At 44.3% G+C, this 18,247-nt stretch overlaps 1 protein-coding gene across 1 annotated transcript in view; it reads right to left on the bottom strand.

Moving 5' to 3' along the window:
- skia (v-ski avian sarcoma viral oncogene homolog a) overlaps positions 1 to 12,436 on the bottom strand; it is a 73,970-nt gene extending 61,534 nt beyond the window's left edge. Inside the window, exon 1 of the mRNA XM_073471068.1 lies at positions 11,027 to 12,436. Coding sequence (XP_073327169.1) covers positions 11,027 to 11,932 — 906 coding nt within the window. The 5' untranslated portion in view covers positions 11,933 to 12,436. The remainder of the gene's footprint in view (positions 1 to 11,026) is intronic.
- Positions 12,437 to 18,247: the final 5,811 nt, after the last annotated feature.

The raw sequence follows: 18,247 nt of genomic DNA, 5'->3' as shown, positions 1-18,247 counted from the left end.
CATCACTAGTGTCATTAATATTATAGTGCTTTTTCATTAGTTTGAGAAAAACTAAATGGTGACTAAAATCAAAAATCATCCACAATCTTGAAAAAAAAAAAAGTTTGTGCCATATCACCAAAGCCTATTTTGTCCTCTCAGTGCACAGTACAGAGATGACTTGGTGTTAAATCAGTGCATTGAGCTGCACCTGCTTGCAGGCTGGCATATCAGCACATCAGTTTCACACTTGCTCAAAGACAACAAAAGAAAAAGCAACGAAAGAGTGAGATGCCACATCAATGTGACCTAGGGACCAGGTGCAACACTCTATATGTTATAGCAAACATCTTTCTGTTAATCTTAACAAAACAGAAATGAATAGGGAAATCTGATGATCTTGATCCTGCAGGACTGAGGCTGGAGGCAGCCTCAGTCCTGGAAAGCAGTTCTATGTGGGAGACATACACCATCGTTGTGATAATGCTGGTGGGAAAAGTGTGACTGCTATACAAACCACAAGCGCTCACACACACACACACACACACACACACACACACACACACACACACGTCTGGCTTAATCCTCTGCAGACAACCAGCAGCCATGCCTGCAGAGATGGAATTGAGGGGGAGAGTGGGAGGGAGGGAGGGAGGGAGGGAGGGACGGGAGTGGGAGGGGAGGGGAGTGGAGGTGGCGTGGCAAGGTTCAGCTGCATCCCTGACCTCTGTGTGTATGCATGTGTGTTTGTGTGCATGTGTGTGTGTGAGAGAAGATAATTAAACAGGGCAGACAGATGAGCCCAGTGAGAAGGCTAGAGGTCACATGGGATAAGTCAGCTTGTCCGACCCTCCACACACACACACACACACACACATTCTGACAGCAGACATATATAAATGGCAGTGGGCTTTATATAAACAGATGTCCTACTGCTCAATATAGCCTTGGCAGTCGGCTCTTTGAAGGAAGACTGTGAAAATAACGTCTTTGTGTTCAGTGTGGGTCGGACGCGGTTACACACTCCACATATTACCCTGTCTTAGAGATCTACAATTACATTAATTATAAGCTAAGAGCTTCAAGAGGTCTATTGTCTGCTCTGTAGGAGTGGAAGGAGGGTATGTGCATGTGCCTGGATGAGTGTGTGTGTGTGTATAGAGAAAGGTTGCATGGAAAGCCATGTGTATGTGCAGAAATTTGTTTGGATCTTTTCTGTGTTTCGGCATGTATGTGTGTGCTTTACAATAGGAAATGAACAGTGTGGGTGATGGGGGAAGGGGATGAGTTGAAAAGGGGGTTGGTTAAAGCAAAAGGAGCGAGTCTGGGCCTGGTGGTGAACCTAAGAAGCAGGCTTCTGTGCCAGAAGGAGGGATCTCCTTTCAGCATATTGTTTTATTTAGCATCTGCATAGCTGCTTCATTTGCCAGAGTGCGGCTGGAATGGATTAATTCAGGAGATTGGTGACTTGGAGGGGAGGAATGGCTCGGCCAGTCTGGAGGAAGGATGTTAACCACATTATAAGTCTTTGTTTCCAACACTTCATTCCTGAGAAGTAAACTGAGACCACTGAGCCCTACCCCTTCACTGTCTCAACCAAGAGGCCCTGGTTTGCTCTCTCTCACACACACACACAAACCTTCCACTTTGACTTCCTGACAGGCTGCAGCTGAGGTGTGGCTGCAGTTCACTGACTTTGCTTCTGTTTCAGCTGTCTAGTTGTGCTCTGCCAGTCTGAACCCATATCCCCCAGCTGTGCTTAACTCCACTCTCCAACCTGAACCTGCCCTTCACTGACTGGTTTCAGTGATCCCACCCACCAGATGTGTCACACTAAGACCACTAACCAGAAGAACCTCTTTCAGTTGTGGCACACCTGGCCTCACAGCACTTCTTAGAAGTAACAGTTGTGATGAACAGAGAGACGCTATAATGGTCAGTCAAAGTTCAGGACAGAGTTGCTTTGTTGGATCAATAGGGCAGGTCGGTCCACCTCCTGATTAATACAGTTTAAGATTAACCCATCCTGCCTTAACATAACTAAGAGCGTCTAGACATAACTATGAGTCAGTGCAGACTAAACAAAAGTAAACATTAGAGGTGTTTGCACACTACACTGCAAGGAAGATACACCTTTTCCTGGAAAAGACATGCACAAGCAAGCACTAAATCTATTACACTCTCTGAGTGAAAGGCCAAAAATTAGGATAACCTCAATCAAACTGCTACATAAAGTTTTAAAGTAGCCAGAGTAACTTTTGTGTATGAAAATGTCAATTATTACTATTGGAGATTTTTGATAACTGTTCATTAAAGGCAGACAGTGTGCTAGATGTCTAGCTCACCTCTTTGTGCTGGACAGCAGCATCCATGACGCCTCCAGGAAAGATGAGCAAACAGACACAAGAGGGAGGACGGAGAATGGAGGAGGGGAGGCAAACAATGAGCACTGGTCCATGACTCAGGCGCTTTGGGAGCACTGATCATCCCTCAGTGCAGGGGGTGGGGGTGGGTTATCACCTCTATCTGTCCCACAATCACAGATCCACAGCTGATACCCACCACAAAAGACATGACAATGGATAGCCAGCGGACAGCAGCCCACCCCAACACCACCACCCCGTCCTCTCACAACAATACCTCGCAGAGCTCCTGGGAGCTGCCCTTCCACATGGCTGAGGCCAAGCCAGCATTGGCTAAGGGTAATCTCCATGTAGATTCTGCAATACACAGCTGTAACTGTGGTCAGCTGTAGTAAATACAATGAAAATTAGAATTAATAGTTTCAGCTATACATTTTTGACAAAAATCTATTCATGTAAGCATAGAGGAATGATCATGATCCCAGTCGTTTCTTCTGTCAAGAGTTCCCAAAGCATGAGTCCAATTGGATTTTTAGGATAAATTATATGGGGGGGAAAAAGTTTTACCAATAGCGGTGGTTAAGCCGCCATCTTCAGTTTGTATAAAAACATATCAAGTATGAAAATCCATATCTCTCACTACTATCACCATCTCCTCTACTTGACAGAAATTTTGCAAAGCTGCTGAGTTGACTTGGCAGCTTCCTCGGAGGAGGAATCGTGCCAGTTCAATCAGAAATTAGATTAGCACAGCTTATTATTAGCTTGAAAATCTCCCTGTATCTGCCTTCTCTGTCTCTACCTGTGGGAGGATATTCTAGGCCATGCCTGGTGGATGTTGTGTTACGCACTGCCAGTGCAGCTGAGGAGTCTGTGTGTGTGTGTGTGTGTGTGTGTGTGTGTGTGTGTGTGTAAGTATATCCATGTGTGTGTGCATTTGCACGCTATTCTGTCTGCTTCTGTATTCATTATAAGACTAAGGAGGCATTGCGGGGGTGGGATCTGGGTGCTGTGTGGATGTCTGTGCTCATGTATGTCTGTAGTTTGTAGTGTGTGTGTGTGTGTGTGTGTGTGGTTGGGGGGTGGGGGGAAGCATCACTGTGGGAGACAGGCAGATGGGGATGGAAATGAGTAGGCAGTGAGCTCATGCTAATCTCCTCCTACAGCTGATCCAGGCACAAAACGCGCACACTCGTGAGCACAAACGCACGCACACTGGCACGACGGCAAATCATACCCTCGACCAGCCTCATGCACAATCACACACCAAATGAGGCAGAGGATGCCTTTGCTATTCAAATGTTCCCATGTGTCCCATATGAATGTTTTGAGAGGTAAGCCTAAAATCTTTGAACAAAAGTTCACCTTCCATTTCACTACATCATGGTGCTGGTGGATGTTAATTTGTTGGATAGAAGTGTGTGTGTGTGTGTGTGTGTGTGTGTGTGTGTGTGTGTGTGTGTGTGTGTGTGTGTGTGTGTGTGTGTGTGTGTGTGTGTGTTTGAGTCTAGCTGCCTTCGTCAAACAGCCATCTGCCTCGTGGGAGTTGCTCAGCAGCACGCGATTGGCCGCTGCGCTTCAAGAAAAGCTAGGGGTGAGGTGGGTAACCTCTTTATTTGGGGAGGAAAAGGTCATGTGGTGCTGGCTGCTCTTCAAAACATATGGGTGCACAGGGGGAAAATAGATAGGGGGGTGGGTCGACTCCAGAAGCCAACAGTGCTGTCATACAAAGGGCAGTCCTGGGCTGACGCAGCACAAAGTAAACCCCCCATCTCACCATTCCATCTCACAATTAAAGCTGCCCCCGTAGTACTTTTAATAATTACAACTGGACCTCTTTTCTTATTAACAATCAAGCCTTTCACACTGAAAGCTTGAGGAAATCTCTTCAAAACTGATGTGTTTTTTAGAGTGATTTTTAAGATCAATACATTTTAGGGTTGCTAAAAGGTGCTAATAGCAAATTAAGAAAAATAGAGAACGAAAATAGGATGACTGGTAACTTAGCAAAGTATGTCCTACATGGAAAATGTAATGCAGTGATGTCATTCAAGCATCAGCACAGTCAGACGCTGCAACTATCATAACAATTCATATAGAAGTGGGGGAAAAGATCCCACTTTTTGCCCTGTGATAGTGCAATACAAACGTCCATGTCAAAACAAACAGATAGCATAACTGTTCTAAGATATGACTTGGATGTTTATCATGCGTACAATCCATACACAAATGGTTCACAAGGCACCCAATCCAGACCTACACTGTCAACTCACCGACTGAAAACAGCTGTAGCTTTGCAGATGAGAAGACTATCTATGTGTCTAGGTTGAACCCCATCCCCAGGGTTTAGGGTTTAACTTTGTATTCAATTGTTGAAATTGCACTTTGCCAAATTGTCTATATTTTACAACCTAGGCATCTTTCACCTGCAAACCACCAAAAATTGCTCACTGGTTGGTCTGACTGTGAGCACCTGTATGTAGTTTGAAGCTTTCCGTCACTTGACAAACAGAAAGATGCAAATTTAGTGTGATGCTGGCCTTACATCTGAGCATCACTAACATGTCCCTGGTAAAGAAGCTGCAGGGCAGGTTAAAGGAGGCGAAAGGTTAGAGGATGGTGCGTGGGGATGTGTAGTTAAAACAATAGTTGGGCTTTCAGTGCCATGTGTGTCGATGAATTTTTCAAGACCCTCTCATTAAATAAACACGCTGGACATCACCGCCAACGGTAACCTACCATCAATATTGAATGTCCTCAAAAAAATTGACACAAGCCAACGGTCAGGCAAGACATCGAATCGCACCATCTGACTGAGGATGAGCTTGTTTTTCATGCAACACCTGGAGGAGGTCACAGGGTTCTCCCTTCCGTGCCACTCTTACAATAATCCCAATGAGACATGCTCAAGGTCCTTCGAAGACTTAAGAATAGCCACTGTAAGCTGAATGTGCTTGTTAGTTTCACGCTTTATCGGAAGGCTATGAATATTCTGACAGGGACTTCATGGAGTAGGTGGAAATACTTTATTTCCACGCATGCTCTTGGCTTCTCAAATGCATTCGCTCCAAGCTTTGCGTGCACCACTTCCCCAGACGGCTTGCATGCATGGTTGCCTACGACTACGGCAACATTAACTACTTCTTGGGAACCTTTTTTCCGTCTATGGACAGTGGGTAGGTGGTGGTAACCAGAGGCTCCAGAGAGTACTCGACCGGCCGCTCGTGCACATGAAGACGCTGCTGATGGCTGGAGAAGCAAGGAGAGATGGGGGATGGGAGTGTAGCCATGGGGTGGAGGGCAGACAATCGCTGGCAATGAGGGCTTGAACTTCTCCTTTTCTTGTTCTTCTCAGTCATTCTCTCCTCCTGAATGAGGCTTCTACCATTAGTCAATAGCCCCATTCACAATTCTCCGCATCGCCGTCTGTGTGAAAGTTACAGATGCGGAGAGGGGGGACAGTTCCGCTGCGGTTCTGATCTGCCTGTGGAGGTAGTATAAGAGCCGCAGCAGAGACAAGACGGCGTCTGTGTGAATGGAAAAGCCGGCAATGCGGATTAGGCGTGTGACGGTCTGATGGTGTTCACGGTCGGACGATACATGTTTAGAGGAGGGGGAAACACGTAAAAGAAACCACACAGATGCCAACATTATGATGTGTACCGTCACACCTCTTTTGGTTCCGCAATGCCGGCATGCTGTATGAATTGACACACTGGTGCGGCTTAATGCCGGCGCAGCATGGTTCAGTGTGAACAGACAAAGGCGGAGAATAGGCGAGCTTTGGTTTCGGCGATAATGCGGAGTCTCTGTGTGAAAAGGGCTGATGATAGTGGTACTGTTCAGCTGTTTGAACTCACTGGCCATATAACATTGCCTAAGAAAGGTGTGGAGAGTTGGAGATTTGAAACACCATGAGTAAGATTAGTTTGTCTAGTTTATAATTACGTTTTTAATTGACATTCAAGAGAATCTTAATTCATATTGTGAAACACAGCATGACAGATGTTTTAAAAGTACAATCAGAGAATCAAATTCTAAGCCAGGCAAGATATTTTTTTAAAAATATTTTGCGACTACTGCTTATGTGCTATCTGAGATTCTGTGCTGATGCCATTTTCAATTCCTTATTTTGACAAATACCATGTTTTTCTAGGAAAACCTTTTTTCCAGAATAACAGTCAAAGTTAGCGAGATACTTTTCATCCTGTGAGCACAATCAAGCAGCAACTGGGAAAACCCCCTTTAGTTCACACAACTTTAAATGCTTTGAAATAAACCGCTTCTGGCAGGGAGACATGTTGAAGAAAAGAATCACTGCACTTAATTCATTTTCCACTGCTACTTCAATGTCAGCCTTCGGAAAAACTCACAGACAAGACAACAAGCTATATAACCTGTGATGCTCTGCCACTCTCACTCCCTTTTTCTCATGCGCGTTTATTGTGCTTTCCTGTCTACGGTTGTGGTGGAAATACAGGCAGAGACAGACTGTAAAAGGCACATCAAAACTGTGCAGTTTTCATATCACACAATTGTTCCTCAAAGTTTTTGTCGAGAAGCCTCGGAGCAAAGTTGCTCTACAGTAAGTGTTTTTCAAGAATAGAAGAAAAGAGATAAATAAATGTAGTTTTTGCACTTGATTTCCTGAACAGGAGAAGAAAAAGTGAAATAACTTTGGAAAAGCAGCCGCATATGTGAAAGTAATTAGCAAAAGTTTGAGCACACAAACGGATCTATTAATTAAACACCCTCTTTTTAACTTACTTTGATTTGCGTACCATTCCACCTAACAGCATTTACAGACCAAAATCAGTTTTTCTTTGTTAAGAAGAAGCTTCATTTTGTCAAAATGCAATCCATTCCCTTCAGGTCCATCAAAATGTATATTTATAGCTATGTTTTTGGCAAGATCATATGTACTTTATTTCAGAGCCAGCTAGCCAGTGAACAATGAGTTGTGCTGGTCTGTCACTCACGTTTTAATGGAGCTCGAGAAGTGATGGAGTTTTCAATCACACTCAATGTAAAGACACTTGAATGTCAATGTGGCATTGATCTCCTTGACCCTCAGTCATGCCTCACAGTATGGACTGACTGTCCTCCATTAGAAATCCAGACTGGCAGCCTGGCCAGGCAGCAGAACTCATTAGACAATCCTTATTGAATTGGCGGCTTCCTCCCTTTCAAAGCACAGAGAACAAATTCTAAATTCGACAGCTTGACAGGCAAAAAACAGAGAACCATCAAAACATAAAATGCCGTATTGGATATCTTTAAAGACTTTTTAATCACACCAGTGCAATCAGGACAAAATCAAGCACTGCAGCAGACTTTTGCTACCATCACGTTTTGCCAAACAGCCATAAAAAGAGAATGGAAATATTCCCTCAGTAGCCATTGAAATGCACAGCTACCAGCTGTTGTCCTGTCCACCATGTGGACATGGCTGGCTGTCAGCAGGCTTAGCCAGCACTGCGCCTTGCATATGAAACAGGACATGGGCCTATATCCCCTTGGGGAGTTCACTTCCTCTGAACCCCCACCACCACCACTGTCCCACAGCCCTCCTGAAACAAGCAGCCCCTTCAGCTGGAGGCCAGATATCCCGAGCAGCAGTTGGGGCTTCTCAGGGGTGGGGGTGGTTTGGAAGTAAAAGGGGAAGTTTTAGCTCCTGCATGTTGAAGAATGGCAACCAAATATTTGAGTGCAATGCGTTGGAACCAACCCACCAAATGACAAGCGTTGTGTCCCTTAATATAAACATAGATCAAATTTGAACAGGAAACTCACCATTTAGGAGGGTAACAAAAAAAAAGGAAATGTCTGATGCAAACTTGCTGGTTATGAACCAGACATGAGTCAAGCTTGAGCTAGCCCAACAGCAAGCACCACCTACACCCTCTGTCCCAAGTTCTCTTTCTCATATCTCCCTTAAACAGATGGATTGTGTAGAAATCACATCATCTTGAGGGTGAATTATAAAGTTTGCAACATACTAAATCTGCAGCCACAATCCTTATCTAAATATCCTGATGCGGAAAGCCACTGATTATGTGTGCCACCCACATGTGTACCAGCCAGAAACCAAAAGACTCACAGCCAAGGGCTGGCATGAGCAACTCGGTGAAGTGTTCCACACCCAGTATATAAACTCATTGAAACAATTCAATAGTCCACTGCATTTATAATAATAATCAGCGCTGTGGCTCAAATCACATAAGACACGAATGGAGAGTGAACTTTTACTGCTAATTCACACTTCCACAAATGCAAGCATGCTGCAAAAAGTGAAAAGCTGTTTTTACTCAAATGGTCAGTGATTCAGACGTGTGCGTCTCAGAAGGAAGCTCTCACAAGAGCGTCTGTGAGGGGGGAAGTGCGACAATATCACTTCCTGTGTCTGTCTGAATGTGAGACTGCTGCTAACACTTTTGAAACACCCTCATTAATATTCACAGAGCCACACGGCCGCTCCACTAACAGCACACAGATGATGGCATTTTCTTGTGAGCTGAAACGGCAGCACGACTCAGTCTAGCAGTTTGCCTCACATCCTCCAAGAACATTTTCAAAGTGCCTCAGCTGTGCTGAAATGTGCTGACAAAGGGGAGCTCTGTTGCCATAAGTTTAGCAATATTCCTGAACTCCTACCCAGCATGTATTCCCTCATTAGTGTTCCTTGAAACAGGCTACTTGGGGAAAAAAGGAGGAGTCGAATTAAAAAGCAGAGCAGAGGCTCAAATGAGCCTTGGGCTTAACACTTGGGTGCCCTGTCGGCACTTATAAAAATAGAAGAGGCCCCTGAAAGTGGGGGTCCTTGAGGTGTGCCCACTCGAGTCTGAATGAAAGTGTGTGCCAAGAGTGGGTATTCACCATGCATGGCAGGACTTTGGCGCTCTACAGGATTTCAAGGGTCTTCAAGGATTTCTCTTTCTTTGGCAGATTCCTCTGAAAGAAGCCTCAGTGGAGGACTGGAGGGAAGCTGCTTGTAAACACTTTTGCAGTTGCTTTCTGTGCCTCATCAACAAGTCTGCTGCCCCAGAAGTCCACTCTGGTTTCAATCAAATTGGAGTAAAAAGTGTGTGTGGAGGGGGCTGAATGTGAGTGCGTGTATGTCAGAGGTGGGTGGCTGGCCTGGGGTAGGTGGATGTTTGGAGGGGGGGGTTGCTGAATGCTCCCCTTTGTTGGGATCATATTATGTTTCCACCACAATACTTCTAAACCCTGCTTCATCAACTCCATTCATGTGTAACAGTTCATGCAAATAGCTGCACTAGCCTTTTTTTTCCTAGGGGTGAGGTGGGGGGTGGGATCCTTATATCAGTCTACCACCAAACTACACTCGCTCAAAACTCCTGCCAGCACACTAAAGCACAGATTAGAGTCTCTTCATACAGTTTTACAGCCCAAAAAGTAGAGCCGTGGGAAGCATGGAAAACCAGATTTAATGTTTAAACAACTTCATTTGGTCCGAAGTGTTGTATCTGACCACATAAAACCACCAGAAACAAGCAGAGCCAAAACATGCATGGATGCTACAATTCTGATTAAACATTTCAGAACTAATGTCTCTTGGAGTAAAAAGAGAATCAGAGGATGTGGATACAACAGAGAAAAAAAAGAAAAGTCTTCAACGCTGATAGTAGCACTGATTAAACCCACAGGAAGCTAGATGCATGACAGCCAGACTAACATTACATTTACTGACTGCGCACACACACGCACACACACACACACACACACACACACACACACACACACAAGAAAATAGACAATTTGGTCATAATACCAATAATCTCACTACTGATAGAGTATATGGAAACATACACACACATACGCTGAATGAACGAGCAACAGAAATGTAGATGGAGGAAGAGACAGCTTCTGAGCGGGGAAAAAAGTGATTTAATCTGAAGAAGGAAAGAGAATTATTTCCTCACTTACATCTGAATTCATGTTAATCCCCACGCCCCTCCTAACTGTTGTTTACTATTTCCCATTAAGCCATTTGATGGTAAATGAGACTGTATTTACAGTGCAGGCCAATAAAGAGAACCCTGACAGGTGTTTCACAAATAATGGCTTTATTGCCACCAGAGGTGTTTGTTGTCACTGTTGGGTGAGGCCCAATTAGCAACAATATATAAGTGGGTCCTAAACAGAAACTCCACATAGATTGACACACTGACATCCCTGTGATAATGAATGTTTTAAATGCATTCTTTAAGTGGGACACATTTCAATTTGTGGGGTGTGCAGAGAAATATGAAATCAATATATACACCACACCTTCAAACTGGAACAGTGACTGACTGACACACACACACACACACACACACACACACACAATGAAGGCCATAAGGTTGCATCTACAGGGCCACACTACATGGATCCACCTTCTGAATATTAGTGTATTTGGACGTTTGGATAAAACTTTACGTTCAAAGAAACTTCGAGACAAGTTGCTGTTAGAAGGAGGAGACGGCTACAGCACACTGAAACTAGGCTAAGGTGAGCAGGATAAAATAAGAAAATGAATAATCAAAATGAGCTGCAGAACATAAAGTGGATCATGAGAATGAGCAAACTAGAAATAAACCAACATTGAATGAACAGCCAGGCATACAAAAAGTGAATAAATCAGAGCTCCGCGGTGAGGTGTAGCATGGGGTCCAACTCACCCTGGATGATGCTTTCCTCTTGTACTTGTTGGCGAAGTCAAATTTCTCCTTGATCTCGTCCAGGAGCTGCTCCAGACGGGCCTTCTCCTCTTTCCCCGTGTAATCCTGACCCAGGAGAATGTACGCCCTCCAATTGGCCGAGTCGAAGCCCCAGTGGCAAGTCCTGTTCTCCTGCGCCTTGTGACTGTGCACCACGAACTTGTGGGTCGGGTACATGAGTCTACAGTCCATGCACTGGATGCACGCTGCGTTGGGGCTAGTGTACAGCTCCGGCACGAACAAGCCCTTGCACTTGCCGAAGCACTCGTGGTAGACTTTGAAGCTCCTCTCGGTGAGCTCCAGCTCCAGCGAGCCTCCGCTCAACTCCTTCTTGCAGCGTGGCGGGTAGGCTCCTCCGTAGATCAGGGCGTTGCAGAGCCGCTCAGCGTCGGTCTTGGTGATGAGGCCACAGGATGGCGCCGAAAAGGGCAAGATCCCCATGACTTTGAGGATCTCCAGCTGGTCCGCCGTGCACCGGGAGCAGTAGATGTGCAGCTCGTCGCACACTGAGTTGATCTGCTGCAGGGTGAAGTCCCGCAGCACCGTGTTGAGGATCTGCGGCAGGCACAGTCGTTTCTCCCCGCCGACCACAAAGCACGAGATGGTCTCGCCTTCCAGCACCGTCTCGCACCTCTCCGTGGAGCGGTCCGACGGGATGAACAGCGGGCCCGGCATCACCGGCGGCGGCAGATGCTGCAGAACCGGCTCCGGCTCCTTACCGTCCTTCTTGAAGAGGAGCTCATGTTGCCACCGGGCAGAGAAAGCCGCCGGTCCGCCCAGAGAGCTCATAGAGCTGAGGTGAAACTGCTTGAGAGTTTGTTGCAGTCCCGGATGAGGCTGGAAGCTCTGCCGACTTACAGTCTCCATGTTTTTCCTGCAACTTCAGAAGCGTAAATCCTTCTTATCGTCGACCGGGAATCACGAGTATCTATCCGTTCCTGAACCTGGTAAATCCACGGCGTCCCAGAACTGACCAAAATTACGAAGCGCTTCATCAAACATCCAGTAAAGTCCTCGACGGCGAGTTTTACAGTTTTATTCCCGTGACAACTGAGTGAAAACCGGCCAGTCGCTCCCTGTAGCGGGTCGCAGACTGTCCATATCTGAAAAAACGGCTCTCCAAAACTCCAGAGAAGCGAAAAAGTTCCGTTTGACGGATTCCAAAACGAAGTAGGCGAAAATGAAACAAAAGCGGGAGTTGTGAGTCGATACAGCTCATAAAAAAATCCTTATTTGAGGCTCTTTCCGCTGTCGAGGACTGCAGCAATCCACTCCGTCTGCCCCCGCAGTTCACTCTGACTGTATGGAGATGAGAAGTCTGAGAGCCAGCCTGCTCGCGCTCCCTCGCTCTCTCTCTCCTCCCCAGTCTGTGGCTCGCTCGCTCTCTCTCTCTCTCTCTCTCTCTCTCTCTCTCTCTCTCTCTCCCTCTCGCGCTCCGTCTAGGTCTCTCTCGCTCTCCCCCTCCCCTCCCCCCCCGTGTTTGTGTGTCTGGCTCAGTCATTGAATCGCAGCCAAGAATGTGAGTGACTCTGCAGGCAGGCTGGGCTCTTCCAGGAACAAGCCATCACCCCCTACTGCCCTGCAAGAGAGCAGAGAGGAGGAAAACCAAGCGAGGGAGGAGAGGGGGAGACGGATGCTGCGTTCACGTCGTGTGTGAGCACTGGACGATCACTTTTAAACTTCGCTACAGTAAATTCTGGAAGAGGTGGAAAGTTACTAAGTAGGCCTACATGAAGGAACATGAACGCTGCTTACAGTTTATGCTACTTTATTCTTCTACTTCACTAGAATTCACGGGGGAAATTATTAGGCTATTTTTTCTGTACTGCTTTTATTTGACAGCAGTTGGTTACTAGCCAGATTAAGATTTTACATTAAAAAAACATACAATATATAAAACTGTAAATAAAATAGTTCAAAAAACTTTTTTTCTGCATTTAATGACTTCAGTAATAATAACCAATTATTATAAGTCTACACAGCTAAGAATACAATGGTATAAGTGCCTAATAAGTAGGCTAGTGTTATTTTTGATAGGTTTGTTTAGGTGCTGTTTGGCTGTAATTGAGGGTTACTTCTAATAGGTTACTTCTTCAGTGGCCTATTAATATTTGATTTTTCTTACATTTATGTTTTAATAACACTTATGTATGCTATTTTTAATGTTGAATATGATTTGTAGACTAACTGATTTTTTAAAAAACACTCTATGATTTACCTTTAACTTGACAGAAGGATCTGAATACATCACTGAAATCACTGCTTAAGAAAGTGAGTGTTTAGTGCTAAAACAGTAATAACCCAAAGCGTTCCTATCGTGGCGTTAGAAGCATTCCAAGGGCATTTAGGCCTCTCGCCGGCTTGTAATAGGCTACATATTTATTTTTCCATTTACTGACTGTATCAACATCAAGTTTCCGACACGTTGACGTCTGAAGTGTGCTCAATCACCAGCTGAAGTGGACGGGATTTCTACACAGGAAGCTCATATTTACCATCTTTCCCATGGGCCATGAATGTAGCAGAAGAATAGAGAATCCTTTGCTTCACGCTGTAGAGAGAAAAAAAGCCCAAACACGATGGGTGGTGTTTTGCGAGACATGACAAATTTAGCTTTGGAAGAGGAAACGCAAATTGCATGACTGACTGCGGTTTATTTATTTCCCTTCTGCTTGAATGTGTTAAAATTGTTTGGCAAGTATTGGCGAGTAAACAACTTTCATGTGTTGAAGACCTTGAGAGACAATCTCACTAATGAAATGAAGGGAAGATTTTTTTTTCCTTTTCTTTCTTTCAGCTAGTATTTGGTATGGGCGGTCGAATCAATAAACAACAATAAGTATATCTTTGTACTTGTTGACACTGTAGGCTATTTTCTTTTCATTCTATTTATTTTGATGTCTACCAAAAGAACTCACTATAAATGTACAAACAGAATGTCTGTTTTTACATTGTTCACAGAAATGCAGTGTTACAAAGCTCAACATGTCAGTTACCACTGGATTAGATGTTTAACTGTAAAACTGTGCTTGATTGTTAAGTTTGTGCTCACGGATAAGTAAGTGATGAGTAAGTGTTTTGAGGGCACATTATGTGAAAATGTAACAGGCCATTTCATTCAGACCACTTAAGAGTTGTTTTAGACATTTTAGACGCATTATCTCTCTAAATCTTATCATAGGGAGTGAAAAGGTTTCTGTAAAGAAGAAGACATAGGTTTTGGATTAATTATCAAAATGAGTGAGTCAACCTCGGGAGGTCTCAGGGCAAGTTCAACTCCAAAACTGATGAGGAGCAGTTTGCTGTTCCTGTGGCGTCCCCTAGCCAAACACTGCTGTAACTGCAACTAGGTGGGGGGCAAGACCTGGAAGGATTCTCCATTACAGGCCAGAACAGTCTGAGAGAAGATTGGTGAATATGTAGACAGAAAGTAGACAGAAAAAAGTGCAGGTCGGTAATAAAATACTCAATTAAAAAAGAGAGGAATATGTGTACAAATGCAGGTGATGGCATGGCGAACACAGAAAAGGCTTGGATCAGCAGCCATCAACTGCTTCAAGCTTGGCACTCGTCCTCCTCAGACAAGACGTTCATGCTGACGTGTCTCTACAAACGGAGAAAGAGGAGGGATTGCCACAATAAATACGCCACCGAACAAACTACATATACAATACATACTTTGAATTTTTGAAGGAGTGTATTGACCCGCCAACTAGACTTCTTCGACAATTCACAATATTTGAAAGGGTGTATGTGCTGAAAGTTGAGATGCCGCTTGAAGGATAAGTTCACCCAAAAATGAAAATTCAGTCAGACAGATTTAAATTTTTGGGTGAACTCTTCCTTTAATAAATATGAGCAAAAGGAACTGATGTGGACAGTCAAAGTGAAAATACACAACATTCATAATTATATTCACACACAGTATATAGAGGGATACAGTATATGTCGTTATTATACATACACAGACGACATAGAGGTTTAGATGAAATACAAGAGATGGAGTTGCTCCTCGAGCCCACAAGGAGACGCTGTGATGAGTTCAGTGGCCCAAAACGTCAAGTTCCTGGAAGGTTGTTAGGACTGAATGAAATGTCTGGTGAGTAAACAGCTTAGGGCAGGGACACTCATTGGCATGAGTGTCCCTCAGAGGTGGATGTAGTGAGGTCAATGGTGCCATAGCTTGTTTCCGTTGTTTCCTGTATCATGGTTTGGTCTGCGCCTTTCTCTGTCTTGAGTGTGGTAATGGGTTTATCCATGAAGGTTTTGTGCAGTCGTTTAATTCTATTGGCCAAAGGAGAGTACTGTAAGCCATGTGATTAGTTGTGGGTTTAGGAGTGGGCTGCAACAATAGAACTGTCTCAGAGGATGCCTCCCACTTTTTTGATTATTTTCCTTTTTATTCAAGATACAAGATTAATTTAATGGTCAGTATGCAATACAAGATTGTATAATTCATTTTTTGTTGTAATTCCCTGAGCTACACGAACACAAAAAAAACAACTATACAGCCTCGTTAATAAATAATAATCATATCAGAAAAAATAAACTATTGATGGTGGAGTGTTGAGGAGAGAAGCTGCTCTGTAGTCTGGTGGTACAGCAGCAGATACTCTGTATCTGTTGTCAGGTGGCAGCAGATACTTCTGTAACTGTTGTCAGGTGGCAGCAGATACTTCTGTATCTGTTGTCAGATGGCAGCAGGGTGAACAGACTGTGGCTGGGTGGGTGTTGTCTTTTAGTATCTTTGGGCTCTGTGCAGACATCTCACTTCACTCATATCACTGAAGCTGTGTAGATGGTACCAGTGATGTTCAGTTTTAATAACCTGCTCTAAAGCCTCCCTGTCCTGGGCTGTGCACAAACCATGCCAGTTTGTGATGTAGTGATGTTTGGATCCATTTTTAAATAAAGTCTAATATCCGCCCAGTATATTAATGCACTGAGTAGTGACCCACAAAGCATTATCATGCAGTGGTCAGTGATGGTGATCCAGCATTGAAGCCACATAGTTGGTCTTTATTCCATTCAGCTGGCAGATACTATGAGTGACCTTTTCTGAGGGGGACCAGAGCCTCCGCTGGGCTTATCAGTCTGGCACAGAGCCACCCTTTGAGCCAGCACTGAGCTCTGGCAGCTACAGGCTGGATGTGGGCCTACAGTACCACTCTGGCATACTGTATCACTGTTTGTGTGTGCACATCAAGTGGTAATGGATACAAGTGAGATACCAAGCTTGTGCTTCCTTCAGGCTTCTCATCCCATCAAGGCCAAAGCTGCTAGACAGTACGGAGTGTATGCCAAGCCTTGTTTTCACTGATTCATAATGTAGCCAACATTATGTGCTCGTCCTCTTTGCATTCTTTTTTCCCCCAAGAGCTCATCTGTGCTCATCATGTACTTGCATACTTTTTAGTTGTTGCACATTATCTCCTGCTCATGGTGAACTTGAAGGTCTTGCTGGAAGTGATGGCAATGACTCCGAATCTTTCCCTCACTTTCGTCAGCATACTGAACACTGCATTGCGGACTGTTTTTGGTAAAGTTAATCTATCTTCCATGGTATTGAGGCTGCAAGTTGGAAGTGTTTTGAGAACTCCTCCCTGTTGCCATGTTCATTAAGCTGTGACATTCACAGTTGTCACAGTTAGGACAAGAATCAAGCCAGGCTACTTTCACACCTCCTCACACTGGGCCAGTCACTGCATAAAGTTGTCAAATGGTCTGTTTTGGAAAGTTCCAGAAGTCCTCAAAGGCCTCCCTGTAATTCCACTGACCGATACAGGGTTTTCAGGTGCTGCTCAGAAGCAAACTCTTTGTTTGAAGCACACTGAGGCTTTGAGGCATTCTCTTCATTAAAGTGCCACCCAACAAAATGTTACTTTGAGACTGTATGAACAAATGACCTACTACACTCTGAACCAATCACACAGGAGAATTTCTGGAAGGGTGTGGCTAAAATTACAATAGGGAATTTCTGATTTTTTACTTGTTGAATTGTTTTCAGCATGTGGTAGTTCCCAAAATAAACCCAACTGCATCATGGATTTTAGTAGACCAGTGTTAATAAGTCAGCTTCAGGGGTAGTTCTCACTTTCCGCAGAGCCACATTTACAGTTTCCCCCCTGCTTTCAGTCTTGAAGGTGTAATATGTAAGAATTTCAGTTCAAAACATTCAAAATACAACCAACATTATCAACAGAATGTAAAAAAAATAACATATTTGATGTCATGTCAAACATGTTTACGTATTGTGTTGAAGAGATATCTACTGAAGTTAGCCTCCCCTCCCCTTGTAGTCTGGCTAGCTGCATGGCTAACTGAGCTAAAAAGCTAACAAGCTAAAAATATCTACAGTCATGGGTGGATTAAAAGTTAGCAGCAGCTAGCAGTTTTTCTGGTGATATGCTTGCCCCTATTAGTTGGTAGTATGAATTCAAGTTGGCCAAATCTTACATATTGCACCTAAAATGCTAAGCTAAGCTAACCACATTTTAACTCTAGTTGTGTACTTTCACTCACTTCCAAAACACATGCAGGCGCTAGCTAGATCAAGATCTTTAGACATGAGGCAGGGGTGCTAATGCTGCTTTTGTCCACAGAGGCCACCAGAATCAACATAAAATCAAAGTTCCTTGTAGCTGCTTTGATGCGGGAATGGGCAACTTTTCAAATTGCCCCCTCCATGTCCCTGTGGTATCGCTGTCTGCGCCAGTGTCACAAAGACAGCATTAGCAACATGACTACCGCTTGCAGCCTGGTTACTGTCTATAGCAAAAAACAACCATATCCCAATTTGACCAAGAAATTCTGGTCTCAGTACTACGAAAAAGGCAGAGTAAAATACCAAGTTGAAGTTTTGATACTTATATCATCTTGTAGAAAGAATGCCAGGTTCAGGGAAACACATACGCAGACTGTGACACAGTGATTCTCCCTCTTTACCTTCTTTGCCTCCTCCATCAGGGAATTTCCACAGTTATTCCTGTTGTTCCACCGTTACCTGGGGATAGTGACCAGGAAAAGGTGTTTTTTCCTGGGGATAGTGACCAGGAAAAGGTGTTTTTTCCTGGTCACTATCCCCAGGTAACGGTGGAACAACTGGAAGTGTTCAAGTTCTGCTTGCGCAATGGTTGACGCACTTCCTTTGTGCAGTGATTCATCCTTCGTGCAAAAAAAAAA

The sequence above is a fragment of the Pagrus major genome, chromosome 7, assembly GCF_040436345.1.
Source record: "Pagrus major chromosome 7, Pma_NU_1.0".
Lineage (NCBI taxonomy): Eukaryota > Metazoa > Chordata > Actinopteri > Spariformes > Sparidae > Pagrus > Pagrus major.
Note: the sequence above shows the minus strand (reverse complement) of the source record. Positions and strands in the feature narration are given on the sequence as shown.